This window comes from Urocitellus parryii, chromosome 1 (assembly GCF_045843805.1).
Source record: "Urocitellus parryii isolate mUroPar1 chromosome 1, mUroPar1.hap1, whole genome shotgun sequence".
Classification (NCBI taxonomy): Eukaryota; Metazoa; Chordata; class Mammalia; order Rodentia; family Sciuridae; genus Urocitellus; species Urocitellus parryii.
In genome coordinates, this window is record NC_135531.1 from 245,301,284 (window position 1) to 245,320,400 (window position 19,117).

Genomic DNA, 19,117 nt, shown 5'->3' on the forward strand with positions numbered 1-19,117 from the left:
AGTCTAAGATATAAGTATTACATTATGCAAAATAAAATGAATTATGAAAGAATAAATTGACCTAGGAGAAAGCATTTAATCTATAAGCCATCTATAAGTGGTCTTTGAAAAGCTACTCAACCTCTCTATACTTCATTATCCTTCTCTGTGAAATGGAGTACCGCCACTTACCACATAGGATTCTTTAAAAATTAAAAGGAAAAAAAGACACATGTTTAATGAGTCAACAGTAGATATTACACGCTTAAAGTAGCAGCATTATTTTATATATCTCAGCAGTATTACCACAAAAAGTTATTCTGATTATACCAAAACAGGAAAAAGAAAAAAACAACTTAGAAATGCCCAACTTCCTGTTCATTGTTATTTTCTGGTTCTAGACTGTATGACAAAAGAACACTTTTAGTGAACTCATCTGAATTATTTTAAAAGTCTAAAAAAGTAGGTAATAGGACTAATTTGGCAAAGTGACTATAATGAACAATTGTTCTGAAAAGTCAGCAAAGGTCTTCTTTAGTGACTGGAGAAAGGCAGGCTCAATGAAGGTTCACGCTGGGGACACTGTCCAGATTTGAACTTATTAAGCCAACTCAAGCTCATGAACTGTGCAACTGATGTCACAGAGTTCCCAGCCTATCCCAAAGAAAGGCAAATGCCTCTCAAATCTGAATATTGGCTTTATAATTTTGGTAAGGAGCTATTTTTAGTGCCAGTGTTGTCATTTAAGTATCATTGTCTTGGGATCCTGTCAACCTCCAGAACCCCCAAGTCTTTCAAGGGCTGAGTGACAATTCTTGCCTTTTCCTCATGCCAGAGGATTTCAGTGGTAAGGAAATATTGCTTTAAAAATATTAACACCAGATAACCTCATCTACTGTAAGATACCTGGTCATCAGCAAATTTTAGAAGGGCAGCCATTGGATCTGCTCCAGGAGAGAGCACGAAAATCAGTGGTGCACAACAGTTACTATCTCCAAATGCCTTGGATAAATCAAAGGGGGGTGGCTCAATGAATGCACGTCCCAATCTGTTGATTATAAATTCTTGCACCATTGGAATAACCTACAAAGATACAAGAATATATTTTAAAGAATAGTCAAAATTGTACTAAAATATTAAAAAGTTCAGATTTGAAGGAGAATCTAGATGTTTTAATTAGGTATTTCTCACTCTGCTTCTGGCCCAGTACTGTGGATTGAACGCAGGGCCTTGCACATGCTAGGAAAGCAACATACCACTGATTTACACTCCTAGGCCTTTTAAAATCTATTTTTGAGAGATGGTCTTGCAAAATTGCTCAGGCTGGCCTTGGAATGGTCCTGCCTCAGCCTCTCAAGTAGCTGGTATTAAAGCCATGTGCCTTGTCGCATGGCTATGTAGGCATTCTTTAAATGGTGGAGAGTTAAAGCTGTCACTGTGTACATAAATGTGTTTTAGATAGAAAAAAGTTATCAATCAATGAATTAAATAACAGATAGTGAGTGGTGAATGACACCAAATTCAAAGGCATTTTTTTCCTTTTAATGAATATTCAAGAGTTGATGGGTAAAGAAGAAAAGGAACCTAAATTCTAAAGTTTTAAAACAATGATTATGTTCCAAAAGCCCAAACTCAACAGTAGAAAGTTTCATGTAAGTTATACAAAGTTTCCCACACCATCAAGGATGGATTGATAAGGGCTGGGGATGTAGCTCAGTGCTAGATGGCTTGCCTAGCATGCACAAGGCCCTGGGTTCCAACTCCCATATCAAACCTTCCCACCAAAAAAAAAAAAAAAAAAAAAAAAAAAAAAAAAAAAAAAGATTAATATAGTTGGGGAAGGAAAATAAGGAAGAGGAAGAAGGAGGGAAAAAGAAGGAGGGGGAGGGGAGGGGAAGAAGAAGGGACTTTTTATGGGAGTTCCATGAAAGGTAAACAAGCCATATACCACCCCTGCCCTGGGCCCCCCCAAAACAGACAAAACTCTACTGTGTAGGGTTTCTAATAGCATGCCTGATAATTTTCTGGGAACCTGTTTGAGAAAGAGCAGAAGTCTGTGGCTTGGGTCTCTGCTATGTGGTCCCTTCCAGGTACTGGTGCAGGAGTGGAATTGTGTTAACAGTGCAGTTCATTCCTTTATTCTGATAAGGAGTCTGCACCTGGCATCTTCATTGATGGTACTAACTAATCAAGACCCAGGTGTGCCTGGAACAAGTGATATAGGTAGGTTTACAAAAACAGTATCCCTGTATCTACTTTAACAAAATATATAAAATTTCTCCCTCCAACTATATAAACTCTTCCCTCAAACATCCTTTGTTCACACTTGCTCTTTCTTCATATTGCTGGTTCCCCCATTAAGAAGCACAATAAAACTCCCTTGAACTGTGTTCAACATCAATTTGCTTTGTCAGCAAAAATAAAAAGTAGTTGAATATAGGGAAAGAAAAGCATAATAAAAAGGAAGCATAGATTGCCAGAAGTAAAATGAGAAGAGAAAATTTAGTGACACACCAGTGCATATTTTTCCTGACATTATTCTCACCTACATTTTATTTGTAGATGTATTTGTGATTTTCATTTTTAAAAATAGGTAAAAACAAATATCAATGGATCTTTCTCCAAGAAAATAAAATATTTAAGTTTTAAGCTGGGTAAATTAATAACATTCTTTAAATTTCTACCACACTTAGTAAAGGAATCAAAACATTTGTTTAATTGTAGGAAGACATGGACATGGGAGACAATGGACAATGTCTCCTGCTTGACTTTATAAGAGCTATAGGCATGTCCTTGAAGAGTGTAGTTGAGAAAGAGCCCTGCATTTGTTAACACAGTCCTTGATCCACTGAAAGAGTTTTCAGGCCTTCCTTACTCTGTTAAATACTGAATTTTTTTCCTTTGCATAAAATACAACTAAGCTGAATTAACAATTCCATGTTAAAATATTGAAATACTGTAGACTTCTTTAAAACTGCTACATCCATTTTCTGGTACTACAAATTGATTGATTCCTTTTCAAAGAATGTTGTCAGCACTACTTAAAAGTTTAAAATAAAAATCCTAGTAGATAAGAGACTATTAAAGTAAACAAACTTCAGAAGAACAAGGGTTATCTCAGGAAAAGGAGTAATGGAAGATATTTTTTGAAGGCCCAGAATCACTCCAAATGAATACTGGCTCATGCTAGGAGCCACTGCCAAAGTATTACATTCATATGTTAAATGGACTCCTGCTGTTCACCTAGGCCCGTTTGGGAACTCAAGTTACTGGACTCCCGGAGAGTTCCCATTGGTTGGGGAAGGATGGTAGGAGGGTGTTCCGGGGGAAGTGGAACCCCCGGTGCCAGTAGAGACACACGTGTGTGGACCGGCTTGTTAGGGGACGCACACAGCCTCTGACAAAATAAAACTTTGTTTCAGTTTGACTGGCTTGTGTTTTTGTGCCCAACTGGTTTGCAAGATTGCAAGCCGGAGTGCACTGACAGCCCAGCAGGAAGGCGCCCAGCAGGAAGGCAGCAGGCGGTGCTCGGTGAGAGCAGCGGCAGGAGCGGAGCTCAGCAGAGGCCACACAGCCCGGCCGAGCAGCCTGCAGCAGGCTCATATCCAAGGATGGAATTCTGTGAACACACAACACTCCCAAGTTGGGTTAGCAATTAAACTAGCTGCAATTTTTTTTTTTTTCAATTTAGAGAAAACTGCAGGAGCAAGTGGCCAAGTAACTTTAAAAGATAGCCTCCTCTGGAAAAATTCATAAGTATCTTCAAACTCCAGTTGCATGTCTTTTGGAACATCTATTTTATTTTAGGTTTCTAAGTAAAAATTAGTGATTTTCACATTGCTTTTAAAAAGTCAGTCCCTGTGTTTGCATGTGTTTGTGCTACGTATGTGATTGATGTCGGAAGCTGAGAACTATGAGAGAAATATCCCAAATTTAAATTAGACTTTTTAATTTGTCCCAATATTTTCCTAGATTTCCTCAAGTATGGAAAAGGTATGGATGAGTGAAAACATATTTATAAATGCTGAGAAAGCAAGGACTTACTTAACAAGATATATTGTTCATGAAAATTGGTATCTTTTGAATGAACAAACGAATAAAAAAATCAAGATGCTTACTTTTATAAGGGTAAGGGTTCTAGTTACAGAATTTCTAAACAAAAAAAATCAATAATAAATTCATTTATACACAATGTTTTATTTCTAGATAAAGTTTGTTCATGTTTCAGATATTTTGAATTATCACAGATGCCAAGCTATTGCAGGAATATTAAAATTATCCTAATTGCCTGGCCAGGCTTTGTCCTTGTCTTTCTCTTTATTATTTTTTTTCTCCTATAGCTGGTCTTTTCTCATAGATTAAAAAATAGGATAAATACTAACAAAAGGAAGCAAAACACTGATCTTATAACCTCTTCTTCCCACAGCTAACTTCCTTAAGTTTTACAAACACAGTGAAAAGTATGCAAGTTTTAAGTGTGTGATTGTATTTGTCACAGGTCTGGGACACAAAGAGTCCTGCTATTGGGAAATTCAAGCTGGCATTAGTCACTGTGCTTAGGCAAGCATAGGTGACATGATGAAGTGCTTCTTCTGTCTGTCAGCTCTCGAGAATCAAGTAAGGGATGCTCACCTGAAAGCCAGTAGAGACAAATTGCACTGTTGCACTTATAATGTTAAAAATGAACAAAATTTACTTTCTACCAAGACTGAACTGTTAGTTCCCAAGGCCAATAAAGCACTGCTAGTTATTCAGTTTGCAAGGTAATAGAACTAGGTCTCATGCAATCTGATTATGCCATCATTAGATTGGTATAATGAAATCTGTCAGTAACAAAAATTACAGACTAATTTAGGCAACCATCTTCCCAAAGGCAGAAATGAGGTTTGTGATCTTCTATGTGTGCTTTTCTGTGTGTTGCAAATTCCTACAGGATTTATCTGGGGTCAGAGAAACATATTAACTTATATTTGACAAGTTTCTTATTGAAAGCTGATTAATTTGCTTTTTGTTTACAGTCCAGGAAGACAGAACTATGGCTAGAAGCTTGTCATTTTGTAAATGAGCTCAAAACATTTCACATGTCAGTATTTATCCACTTGATATGTTTCTTTTGTCATTAAAACACTATAAACTGTTTAATTTTAAAGGAAAGTGCAAGACCACTTCATTTTTCCTACTGGTGATTTAGTGAGAATCATTCATGTTTTCGCAAACTTGAGAATTAGAGAGCTTGGCATTTGTGGCTTCTCTCTACTGAGTTGGGTTGGGTTGAGGAGAGAGAGATGGAAAGGAGACCCACTCCAAAAGAGTATACTGACAAAGTCTACTGTAAGCCAGAGATCAATCAATTGCCAATTTGCCTGGTGGGCATATCTATTATCTTTTGACTTAAGAGACAGCAAAGCAATATAATCTATAGACTACCAGCTTAAATATTAGCCTCTACACCATTACTCCTTTCCCTGATATAATACCATTTTGTGTGGGAAACTATGCCTTTAAAAGGCTTATAGCCAAATATCATTTTATATTATATAGATTCCAAAATCATCACTTCACCACTAGAAATTGGAGCACATGTTAACACTAAGCATAAAGGGTTTGAAGTTGCTGGATAATATAATGGCATTCTAACAATTATGTTTATATTAAGGACATGAGTGCGATGGTATACAATTAATTATGTCACTTAAGATAGACTGAGTGTAGCTGTAGTTGTTTAGTTGTAGTTGTTTCCTAGTTGAAATGGTTTAACACAACAGAAGCTTGTTTGTTGGCCCTGCAGACATCTGGGTTTGTAGGAACTACCTCTTTGTCAGTTGGCTCAGCCATCAAGCCTGCTTTAAGCACTTACACATCAACACATCATTCTACAATTTTGATGGCAGGGAGAGTACACTGAAGATTCTCACACGGAAGTCACATGCTTCTGCCCTAACACTTGTGTTCATATTTCATTGGCCAATATTGAAGTCTATGGCCACAATCCCTGAACTCAAGTGGGCACTGAGGGAGAGGAGAACTGAGCTAGAAACACTGGTAAGTAGCATTAGTCTACATGCTCAGCCACCTATCCAAGGATAAGGGGAAAACTCTATGGGAGATTTTTGAATACATACAAAAAATGTTATAAGACAGGATGCTGAAGTATTGGGTGGAACAGCTGACAGAAGTTATGAAAACAAGTTTGATCTCCACTGATTTAAAAGCAAACAAACAAACAGCATACAGACCAAAAAAAAAAATAAAATACCCCAAACAACAACAAAACCTCAACTCAAATTCCCTCTGATATACTTTGAGAAGAGACTGAATATGGAAGGTAATACTTGTTCTCCTTGCTAGCTCAATATATTTTCAGATTAAACTGTCAAGTTTTTTAAAATGTAAAACTGGGGAAGACATATTTGTAGATGAAACTGACAACAGGAAGTGGCTCATTAATCACTTTTGGGGGGGTGGGGTACTAGGGACTGAACTCAGGGGCACCTGGCCACTGAATCACATCCCCAGCCCTATTCTGTATTTTATTTAGAGACAGGGTCTCACTGGGTTGCTTAGCACTTCGCCATTACTGAGGCTGGCTCTGAACTAGCAATCCTCTTGTCTCAGCCTCCTAAACTGCTGGGATTACAGATGTGCGCTATAGCGCCCGGCTTCATTAATTACTTTTAATCAAACAACATAAATCATGAAATGAAGCCTGTTTTTCAAATATTGAGGAGGAAAGGTCAATGGTACATATTAAGCCATTTTGGTGTAATAGTCTTTAGGTTGGAAAACAAAGTAAAAAGCTGAAAATGTTAATAAAAGGTAAATTATAGGGGAAAATCATGTTAAGCAGGTTTGAAGCATTCAATTTTTCTCCCATATTTAATACTTAAAGTGAAGTATTAAAGTGAAGCTTACCACTAAAGTTTTAGTGCAAATTCTTTTTTAAAAAAGGGAAGGCTATCAAGGGATAAGATATTTCACTGGGTTCAAAATGAACATCAAATTCTGGGATTGTTTCCTTCCATCTCCTAAGAGCAGGACAGCATTTTGACTTTCATGGGCCCTAGACACTCCGTAGGCTCCATCCTCCATTAAAAAAAAAATTGAAAATTATATTTTACAGATTTTTTTGTATAAAGACAAATTTAATACACGTTGGAGAAAATATTCTGTTTTAAGACAAATTTTATTCATGGATCACCTAAAAGTATCTTGGGCCCACTGAGCTGAATGGATACTTGGGCCCTGGCTAAGAACAGATTGCCAACCCATGTAAGAACAAGGTGTGTTCACTGAGCAGACTGTGGCTCCAAGAGGAAAAAATATCTCTATGCCATGCTATCACTGAGGTATATAAAAACAATTTTTAAACTATAGTATTTTTACCATTTATGTTCTGTTTTGTTATTGTAGTTAGAGTGGAGGAAATACCTGATATTTCCTAATTCAAGTTATAAATACAGTAAGTTTTTGTAGAGTATCAATGGACAATTAGGATATAGTCTAAAAAATTTCCCAATGTATCTGTAGTTTATATTTTTCAGAGTATACTAGTATCTTACTCTGTGATATGGTCAATATATTAAGGTGAATATATTTTATATAGACTATAATACAAAGAAGGATATAGATGAGTATCCTATACAAATCCATTTCCTGATTTGTTGGTTATATAGTTTATGATTTAAATAAATTAAAAGTAACATTATTGATATTTTCCTTTGTCATCAACAATGATGAATATCTTAAAAATAATATTTGACTTGCTTTCTAAAGGCTGACTATATATATAGTCATTACATATATGTATATACGTATATACATATATGTGTATATATGTATGTGTCTGTCTGTGTGTGTGTGTGTGTAGAGAGAGAGAGAGAGAGAGAGAGAGAGAGTAATTCAAGGCATCTAAAAAAAAACTAGTATAGTAACTTGATGTTAATGCCATTGATTAATTTCCCCAAAGTAATAAAATAAAATGAGTAAAAATGAGACTTTAACATGTAAACAGAGAAGATTATGAGGTATGGGAAACATGAGATATAAAGAAGAGTCATGAAATAAATAAAACTAAAAAATATAAGCTAATTAGTCACTTAGCATGATTTTAGTAAAAACTTTTTGAAAAATGGCTACATTAAAAGGAGGTGGAATATTTTTCAGACTCCCCCTCCTCCATGATTACTAAAGGAAATACACATTTGGCTGGACTGTGCAGAGAGGAGAGGCAGGAATCACAGAGCTTCTTTCAAAGACCAGGTTTACCTTATCTGGCCTTAAGCATCGGATGATCAGCATCCTTTGAAACTCATTTGCTTTTTCTTCCCACTCTTCAGGGAAAACCTCATGGTGTGGTTCCTGTAAGTACAATGCATATATAATTTAATGTTCAAGATTTTGTATAAAAAGCAGGTATTTTGATATAAATCAATTTTTAGAGAATATATATAATGAATAAGTGAAAACATGCTTGTGTGAATTTCATTATTTTATTAAAGTTGGGGCAAAGTTATGAAATAAATAATAAGAAAATTAAAAACATCCTGAAGGACTCAAAACAAGGACACAAACTAAATAGATTAATGTCAACATGTGTGTGTGGTGCTTTTTTTTTTTTTTTTTTGAGGGGGTGCAGTTCCAGGGATTGAACTCAGGGGCACTTGATCCCTGAGCCACATCCTCAGCTCTATTTTGTATTTTTATTTAGAAACAGCCCTATTTTCACTGAGCTGCTGAGGCTGGCTTTGAACTCACGATCCTCCTGCCTCTCCAGCCACTGGAATTAGAGGCGGGCGCCACTACACCTGGCAATGTGTGTTTTTGAAACTTCAGGATAGGCTATGTGGTTTCTCAAATCATCAATCTCTATGCTTCAGACAGTTAATAAAATTTTAACTTAGAAAAGAGTATTAGCAAAAACACTTGTTTCTAGGAAACATCTTACTATTACCAAGGAGAAATCCAAACTAGATCCATTACAAATATGTAAAGTCATGTGTAGATACACTCTCACTATCATTTATAATAGGCAACAAATAAAATAAATACAATTAAAAAAAATTTCCACCTATCTTTCTCTTCTCCACCAACTTTGCCCAGAGCTCTTGCTATAGTATATAAAAAGGAAAACAAATAGTCAAAAGAGTAGAAACCAAGGAATAGAAAAAAATTAACTGGGAATTAGAAAATACTAGTCCATGTACTTGAGGAAAAACAACAATTGCTATATATCTCAGAAAGGAAACTTTTATGGGCATGTGACATGTGTAATAATAGGCTCTAATTAGCAAGATAAGGTCTTAGGAAAATATTTTTAAACTAGTAGCTCTCCCTTTTCCTCAAATGACAAAAAGTATTTATTAGCTTGTGTTCTGCCTTCAGAATATATAATCAAACAGCTATTTGTGTGTGGGGTGGGAAGTGGCTTTTTTTTTTTTTTTTTTGTCTTGCTATGCTGCCCCAACTGATCTCAAACTCATGGGCTCAAGTGATCCCCCACCCAGCCTCCTGAGTAACTGAGACTACAGGTGTGTGCCACCACAGCTAGCATGTTTGATAAAATTTCAGTTTATCTGCTCTTATGATTGTCAAAATCTAATTTGATAATGAATAAGAACTTGGAATGGAAATTCAACCAAAATATTTGAAGACCATGCAGCTGCTACATTTCCATACATTTCTGAGACTAAATGGAAGTTTAATAAAACCATTGACTTAGAAAGGTGAGGATAATATAAATCAGAGCTTGTATTTTAATATCTAACCAGTTGTTTAAAGCTGATTTAAATCTTGCTTTTATGCAAAGATAAGATACACTATTTAACATTATTTTCTCCATTTAAAAACTGTGAAATAAACAAGAGGGTTAAAACATACCAAACTATCATATACTCTTTTCCAGCCATCCTTTAAGCGCATAAACTCTTTCCGAATTGCTTTGAAAGAAGGCAAGTCATCTAATCGACATATCTCATCCCAGGACTTTTGAGGGAGCCAAGTACAAGGGTTGGCATGAGGGTTATCCAGTCCAATTCCACCAGTTAGCAGAAATCTCCACTCAGTTTTATTGATCTTTAGAAAACAAAGCACCATGAATGAATTAATCATTAATCAGTTTATATTTTAAAAGAGCTGAATATTTATTTATAAGTTTCATATATAGTTATAGTCCTAATGAAATTCTGAAGCTTAACACAGCTCATTATTTAGCCAAAAGAAAACAAAATATCAATTATAAACAGTTTTCAAAATAGTTTCATTTTAAATAGCTACTTTTCAATTTCTTTTTCCAGAAATAATCTAAATATGAAAATTTGAATATATTCTATTTTAATATATGTACTTTCAAATGATTGCTTAAGAGTTCTATTGGTCTATACATTGTAGAAAGGTAGAAAATTATCCATCTGCCATATTTTCAATTATTTTACACAAAATATACAAAACTTTGGCAAGAAATGCAAAGAACAAAATCATTACTCTTTGAGAATTCAATCAATATATTACCATAGAAAATCAATAAATCTTGAACATATATTTGTATAAAGTAGTGAATTTATATTTCTTTTCCATTTAAAAAAGGTGCTTCCTATATTTTAAATGAATACATTTAAAGGATAACAAAAATTTATGTAAGATACTATTTAAGCTCAAATGGTTAGATTTGACTAACTTGCACATGATTTAAAAAATATTACCATGTACTCTATAACTTGGTAAAAATACATAAACATATATAGTAAATTTATATGCATTGTTATCTAGGATTCTAATAGAAACAGACTTATTTTAAACTAAAACATAAAAATTTAAGTGATAGTAACATAATGAACTGTGTTTAATTTGTATTTCACCTGTGTGAATAAACTGCCTTGTTGTAATGCCTTGCTTTAAATAAAAATTAGCATCATTTAAATCTACCTATAATCTTTTCATATATATTCCCATACAAATTAGTAAATTAATAAATCCGTGTTAATATTATGGTGTTGTTGTTCTTAGGACTAAAGCAGTACTGACCACACGATCATGGATCTGTAGATTCACAGTGAGACAAAAGGAGAAGAGCAGCTTATCCTTTTCAAAGAGAGACCGGCAGACATTAACATACAGTGAGTAAGTGAAGTGATCCCTGAGAATCTGTAGCCTGAGGAGTCCATGGAAAAGTGAATAAATAAAAATACGTTACACTTAAAAAAAAAAAAAACACTCTTAAAAAAACCCATTATAAGCCATTTAGATGTATGTTCTTTTAATAAACTTTCTGGTCAATTACCCCCAAGCAATCAAGGGTCTTCAGCAAGAGCACCAATTTGAGAATCACACAGTATAGAAACACCTCAGTAGAATTGCATTTTACTGCCAACTGATTTTTTAAAAAAATTTCATCTTTCTTTGGGGAAAAAGCCAGTGCATGGTATATTAATCTATTACATTAAAAGGTTTGTAGGCTATTTTTAACTACAAACCATTTCTGGGGGTAAAATATGACCTTGATAATGCAGATACTTTGAAATATTTTATAATAAATGTTAAATGAGCACAATTAAATTAATAATTTCTTTGTTAAATAATTAACAGCAGGTTTGCTATTATTTATGATATTCTGTTCATAAGTCCATAAAATTATTATTCTGTTATTTATGATACTCTGTTAATAAATCCATAAAATCTAGAGAAATCACAATTTGATTATGCTTTTTTATTAGCCATAGAGACAAAACATGGATATGAATAATTACAATATTTCCAAACTGATGGCTACTGTGTGATCTGTATCTGTAATAATTCTTAAAAATCAATATGACATTTTATGAATTTTAACTTAATTGTCAAAGGAAATAAATTATTGAAATCAATCAAATTTTAAAAATATTTTTATTACATAAGTATAAAATTATAATAGGAAAGAATAGTTAGGTAAAATATTTGTTAGCTAAAATATTTAGCTAAATATTTAAAATATTTAGCTAAATATTTAAAATATTTAGCTAAATATTTAAAATAGCTAAAATATTTATAAGAACCTAAATTTTCTAAGCAGATCAATTATTTGAAGGAAAAATCAACATAGTTTGATTATGATTAAGCAAAATTATACTGGTATTTCTTAAAGTGTTTACAAAAATATTACTGCTAAGACCAGAATTTAGCCATTTTCAGACTGATACCCTATACTGTTACTCACTCTCGTTGTATTTTCTTTTTTATTTTTTCTTACCTGCCTATTTCCTTATTTATTTTATCACCTGCCAGCATTCCCATAAAATAATGACAACAAATTAATAAAACAAATTATGCACCTATATTATTTCTAGCTGAGAATTCTGAAAAAGGGTTTGGTGGAGAAGGCCTTGAAAATAGTTGTGGTAATACAGTTGAATTCTTACTCCTGTTCCCATTGTTATGCTAATAGGCCTCTTCATGCATGGCATTTAATGTGTCTCACCTGGAACAGTATAATTAGTACAGGTGACTCAGGTTTGGTCTTTTCTAGAATAAAAGAAAAATCTCTGCACTCTAAGACGAATTTCCTCTTGTAAACCAGAAGATCAAAGGAAAATTATAAAGGTCAATCATATTAGAATTTCAAGCTTAATCCTCCTAGTGACAAAGTGCAGATTAAAATATGATATTTTAATAACCCATTCCATTGGGAAAATATTAAAAATATTCATTCAGTGCTGGGAGTGACACAGTGATATCATTCATGTTTCTCTGATGAAGTTGTATATTTGAATAACTTTCCAGTAAAGAAATTCATATTTTCTGGAAAAAATTAAATTTCTTTGTCCTAATTTTGGGATTTTAGCCTAAGGAAAATAATGATGTAGATGTTTATATTTACTGCAGCATTATATATAATACAAAAGCTAGGGACTACCTATAAGTCTTAAAGAAATTATGGAACATTCCTAAAATGGTATATTGTACAGCTACTAAAAATGCTTCAAAAAACTATTTAATAACATGGAAAAACTGTGCACTGTGTGTGTGTGTGTGTGTGTGTGTGTGTGTGTGTGTATACATAGAGAGATCTCAGTTTGGCCCCAAATAACAAAACTTTGTTGTTGTTTCTGTGGTTTTTTCCTTGCTAATTATTTATTCTGATACATAAATTCTAATGTACTAAATTAAAAAAACAGATAATTCAAATTACTTATGGAAATTTCACAGTATCTACCATAATAGTCATAACATATTATTGATGTCATACTTAAATAATCAATATGAATAATTACCACTAGAAAACAAATAAAATGAAATAAATTTATATATCTTTGGGCTAATATTAAGATTCTATAACAAACTTATAGGCTAGTATTAATGGACACATTCTCTCTGGGCTTTTGGTATAGCTATGATCCAATAAATGGCTACAGTCCAGCTATTATCCAATGTTTATCAATGATTGGCAGATAAACATATCATTCCTATAAAAACTCATTCTCTTTTATCTTTGATCTGGCAGCTGGTGTCTTAATTGGAAACTTTTATTTTACAGAACAGAGAAAGGATGGGGATTAACAGGACTGTCTAAAGAGTCTCTCTTGGTGTGGCTGCTTTAGAATACTGTTCTGCAATATTGACTAAAAGGAAATACACCCAAGTTCTTTGATCATAGGTTCCATGCCAGGATATATACCTACCAGAGATGCCAACACACCTGCACCAAACCCACAGAGGAGAAGGCTCAGGGCAACAAAGCTCAAAACAGCCTTAAACTAGAAGTACATGTCCTCAAAAGAAGAATGGACAAATACTCTGGGATAGAATTTTAGGACAAACAAAAATTTAAAATAACAGGCCTAATTCTCTTGTTGAAAAATGAGATTCCTCTTCCCTCCTTTGCCATAGAGCACCTTCAATTGTAATTATTTTCTCCTATCTTTGAAAAATGTATCTAATGTTTTTAGAAAGCCTTTGTCTGCTTTACTTCTTTGAAATGTAAATATGCGGGGGAAGGGCAGGAGCCCAACATTAGTGGGCATCTTGCTCCAAATTGCCAAATTACCTCCAATCCTATAGATACAAAAAGTTTGTTTTGCTTCTAGATAAAGCTAATTTGCTATCACAGATGGTCACCTCAATTAGCAAGAAGAGTTAGGATGAACTAAGCGTGACATTATGAGTTGTATTTGCTTGGCTAGCAATAAAGGGGGTAAAATTTCTTTCTGTCTTCACAATCTCTCTGCAGTTTGCCTGTAACATGCATCACATTCTGGTTTAACGCTTATTCAGCAATAAAGCTGTTTTCTTTGTCTACTACCTTTGTGGAGAGAATTTCTGCCTGGGTCAGGAGAAGATTTAGATTTTAATTACATTTCCCCAGTAAGTCACACAACGGAGAACTAGTTAACAATGAAAGAGTACAAAACACTGCACTTCATACAACAATATGCATAAATTTCACAAACATAATATTGAGTGCAAAATGACAGACACAGAAGAGCACACACAGCAAGCCCATTTTATATGAACTTCTAAAGCAGGCAAACCTAATTCACAGAGCTGAAGTTGGGACAGTGGTAATCTTGGGGGAGGGAAGTCTGTGGCTAGAAGTGGATCAGAGAGGAATTCTTGGGCTGTTGATAACATCCAGTGTCTGGAGCTGGGTGCTGGTTTTACAGGTGTGCTCACTTTTGAAAATTCATTGGGTAAATACTTCTGATTTCCGAACATTTCCACAGATACATTAATACTTCAGTAAAGGTTTTAAAATATAATTTCTTTATTAGTACTTGGTTCCAGAATTATCTTTTACATTTTCTAGAGTCGTGCATATGATTTTTATTATTTCTGAATTAAAGGATCTAAATTACATAATTCAAGGAGTTTGACTGCAAAAGAAAATGCCATCTATGTTTTCTAGATTTTATCGAAATCTTGTATTTGGGTAAAAGGAGTTGGCTTTCTTTGACTCTTAAAGGACTCTACCACAGTTATGAAGAAAAAGATGCCATATCTTGGATGAGCTTTACTTTGATAAAGCAAGAAATAAATAAAGGAACAAGAGCTATTTTAAAAGTACAGACTTGATCAGGAGTGGTGGCATATGCCTATAATTCCAATAACTCAGGAGGCTGAGGCAGGAGGATGGCAAGTTTGAGGCCAGCCTCAGTAACTTAGCAAAGCCCTAAGCAACTTAACAAAATCTTGTCTCAAAAACTAAAAAGGGCTGGGGATGCAGCTCCCAATAAACCACCCCCACTCCTCAAAAAAATAAAAAATAAAAAAATTAAAGCACAGACTTGTTCTAATTTTTAAACCTTATATAAAAACATTTCTTTAAATGATAAACCAACAAAATTTTCTACTCTATTCTCCTATAAATAGTAAGGGTTTATACTAGTTAGAGTATAACATTCTGATGGTTATTATTTTAAGCCAGGTTGAAATTAAGAATCCCAATGAAAGGCAGAACATCATTTACCAAATGGCTACCATGTATACTATACTGTAGTAAGGACTGGGAAGTTTTTAAATCCTGTGGAATCTACTATGCAAACCAAACATGCATGCTTAATTAAATAACTTATAATGCAAACAGCCTGAAACTTTTAAAAGAAAGATCACCTAAAAGTTTTTTTTTCTTTATTACAGTAATCCTTGCTAAACTTGAATATTTCAAGAACTGGAAGAAATAGAGAAATAACCTAAACATTTTCAAGTATCATTATGTTAAAATGAACTTGAAACTACTATCATGCATTTATTCCTGAGAAATAACTCCCTTTTTCTCTTCTTTTTGTCATGAATTTTTTTGACAAGTCCAGTGTGTCAGCTGAATACCTTTATTAGTTTAATATTCAAACTTGAAAAGTAATGAATGATACTGGCAAAAAAGTTGCTCACTCTGAGCACTCAAAATTTCAGACCTCTACCATGATAAATAAAAGGAATTCTATTCAGATTTAAATGAGATTAGCACTTATGATTTTTAAAAAATGATAATTATTTACTGTGATCACTATTCAATTGAGTTTCCCTGTGTGTGTGAACCACAAAGAAACCAACTACCAAGGTTCATAATGATCAAGAGCAAAAGTTGTAATTATTATTATTTTTACTCAAAAAATAATTTCATGTTGAGCCCTATTTAAAACATGTCTTAATGCCAAACTAAAAATTATCTCATTGATAACAAATCAAATGAATTCTTCTCTATCATACATTTATTACTAAGTAAGGTCTTAATTGCTCTACTTTGATAGTCACTATAATAGTATTATAATATTTTTATTATTATATAAAATAAAGTATATTAATACATAAAAGAAGCTCTGAAAAAAAGAGAGGCTCTAATTATCACAAATAATTATACTAAGATTTAGAATTTTTACCTTGGTCCCTGACAAATTACATATGTATGAATTAAAATGTGAAATGCGACTTTTGGAAGGTAAGCTCGAAGGGAGTAGGAATCACACATTTTGGGGGATATTAACACTCTTCTCATGCCTTTAGTCATTGAGATATTTTGCAAATGATAAACAGAGGTAAATATTTCTATTTCTATAGCTGTATTATAAACCTATATCTCTGTAAAAAAATTTCTTGACAAAATAAATTTGGACACATGTGTTCAATTTCTAATTCTCAAATTAATATCTCAATGGTTAACCAAGTTCATTTTAGGCACGAGTCCTGCACCATTCTGAAATAACAATGAAAATCATAAATTACTAACCTTCACACCTTATTATTAATTAGTATTTCTTTTACATACCTTTTTGCTAAGATTTCTGATTTCTCTGAATTTTCAATAGACAGGATGAAGAGGTTAATAAACCAGGTCAGTGAATATTGGTACATGGGCTCAATGTTGGCTAGATCAGCAATAGAAAAAAATAGGATGGAGGAATGGATGGCGATGGGACGGTAGCCCATGCGGGTGGCATCAATCTTCTTCTCTGTCTCTTCAGCTACTTCCTGCTTTTGAGAAATCTCATTAGCCAAAGCCTTGGAGGAAGATAATATCTTAATAGCAGTTTCATCTTCTAATATATTGCCTTCTGAAGATGAAAGAACTTCTAAAATCTTGTCTTCTATTTCTTTTAACTGCCTGGAATAAAGCACAATTTTCTCAAAAGAAAAAGAAATCATCCAGAAACACTTCACATACATGTTCTTTTAAAAGACACAAAGAGCTTGTAACCTAAAGAAAGGTATCACTTTGTGACAAATATCTGTAATGGAGATGTTATATAATTAACGTTTTATCTTGCAAAATGTCACAATGATGAGCCTTTCTGCTCCAGTACCCTCTCTAATGGTCATTTATATGGTACCTAGAGAGACATACGGCTAGCCAATCTACTCCGCCATTAAGAATATCAGCTCAGAGTGAACAGAAAGTATCACTTCATTTATTTTCTGAAATTTTTCATGACTTACAGAGCTTTACCCTTTCTACCTATGATATAGATATGAGCAGAAAGTGGGATACAACGTACGCATTCACACAGTGCTCCAGTGTAACATGCTCATTACACAATGGACACTAACACTTTTGTGCTAAAACTTTGGGGAAGAGGTGAAAATACATTGCCTTGATGTGTGGCAAGCCTTCTAACTCTTCTAGCATCTAAGAACTTGTATGTAAATATATATTTGGCCTTATATTTAAAATTTTCCCATTTGCTATAGCTGATAGTTTAACAAAATAAATCTTTAACATGTATTTTAGTTCATTCTAAATGATCTCAAGACAAGAATAGTTCTGTTTTATGATAGTTAGAACCTTTTGTTTTCGGCTCCTTGCAATATCAAGGCTTGCTTTTCTTCTTCAAGATCTGGCCTTTCTCGTGCCACCACAATGCCCAGAAGCTGATCCTGCATTCCTTCTGGAGTTATCATGAAGTTTAATAATGTTACCTATGAGTAAAACAGTATAAGTGAAAAATGCATCAGTATTTCTATCGAGAAAGCCTCTGCTTATATGCCTCACGTTTTGACCATAAAATAGATTCTAATATATGTGAAAGTGGAATTAGTAGAGAATACAACCAAAGAAATAGACAAGTATAATTGTTGGGTTAAAAATCCCACAAAAGTTTGTTACAGTCAGAAGTATAATACTTCAAAGAATTTGTTTGGTGGTCAATTTATTCTCATTTCAAACTATTCTGATTTCTGACATCTATAATACTAAAATAAATTAGAATCCGTTTGGAAGCGATCCTTTATTTTGGCAGGACTAGCTGTTTTACTTTTTAAGGATTCTAGTGGTGTCAAAAGTAAAGGAAAATTTACAAAGTGAAAGGAGGGATAAAAGAAATACTTATTACTTGTCATGAATAAGGTATTTTTGCAACATGATAATCAGCCTCTATTGTGCACTCAGAAATTAACAAGTTAATAGTATCCCATCAAGAGTCTGTCAATCAGCTGGGTGTGGAGGCGCACACCTGTAATCTCAGCAGCTCTGGAGGCTAAGACAGAGCATTCAAGTTCAAAGCCAGCCTCAGCAATTTAGCAAGGCCCTAAGCAACTTAGTGAGACTCTGTCTCAAAATAAAAAATAAAAAGGGCCAGTAATGTCAGTATATAAATGTTTTTGTTTTTTTTTTAATCTGTCTGCTAACACACCTGCTTAATGCATGTAACTAATTGCTCTTATAGGCAGATCTCTCTTGTTGCACATCTTAACATTCTTCCTCTCCTGGCTCTTTCCCATAAACATGTAAACATACTCAGGTCTCTCTTTTTTAAAAAACAGCAAATAAGTCATTCTATTGTTCCTATAATCCCATCCAGCTCAGGAATGATCTCTTTACTTTGCTTCACAACTACACTTATTGAAAATGCTATTTATATATGTTGTCTGTCTCTACCTTATTTCATTATTCAGCCCTCTAAAATCTGCTTCCTTCTCTGTCTCTGTGTACCCAAAAATACACACAGCAATAAACCATAGCAACTTTCTGGCTGTAGTCACAATGAAGCCATAAATCAATGAACACTTGCTTGAGCTTGGCTTCCTGTGAAATCCTCCCTTTATTGTTTTTCATGAACCTGGCAGTCTGCCTGCCCACTTGTGTTAAAGTCTGCACCTGTGTCTTAAGCCTCCCTCTACTCCCTTTCATGTGTCTATTACTTGAGGTACAACGAACTGATTGTGGAATCCCATACCAACT

General features: G+C 33.9%; 1 protein-coding gene across 1 annotated transcript in view; it reads right to left on the minus strand.

Annotated features, from left to right (window-relative positions):
* The window catches only part of Dnah7 (dynein axonemal heavy chain 7), a 282,698-nt gene that overhangs the window by 36,812 nt on the left and 226,769 nt on the right, over positions 1 to 19,117 (minus strand). Inside the window, exons 48-53 of the mRNA XM_026408842.2 lie at positions 17,723 to 17,856; positions 16,709 to 17,044; positions 10,999 to 11,125; positions 9,856 to 10,050; positions 8,245 to 8,337; positions 886 to 1,062 (exon numbers count right to left, since the gene is read on the minus strand). Of these exons, the coding sequence (XP_026264627.2) occupies positions 886 to 1,062; positions 8,245 to 8,337; positions 9,856 to 10,050; positions 10,999 to 11,125; positions 16,709 to 17,044; positions 17,723 to 17,856 (1,062 nt within the window). The remainder of the gene's footprint in view (positions 1 to 885; positions 1,063 to 8,244; positions 8,338 to 9,855; positions 10,051 to 10,998; positions 11,126 to 16,708; positions 17,045 to 17,722; positions 17,857 to 19,117) is intronic.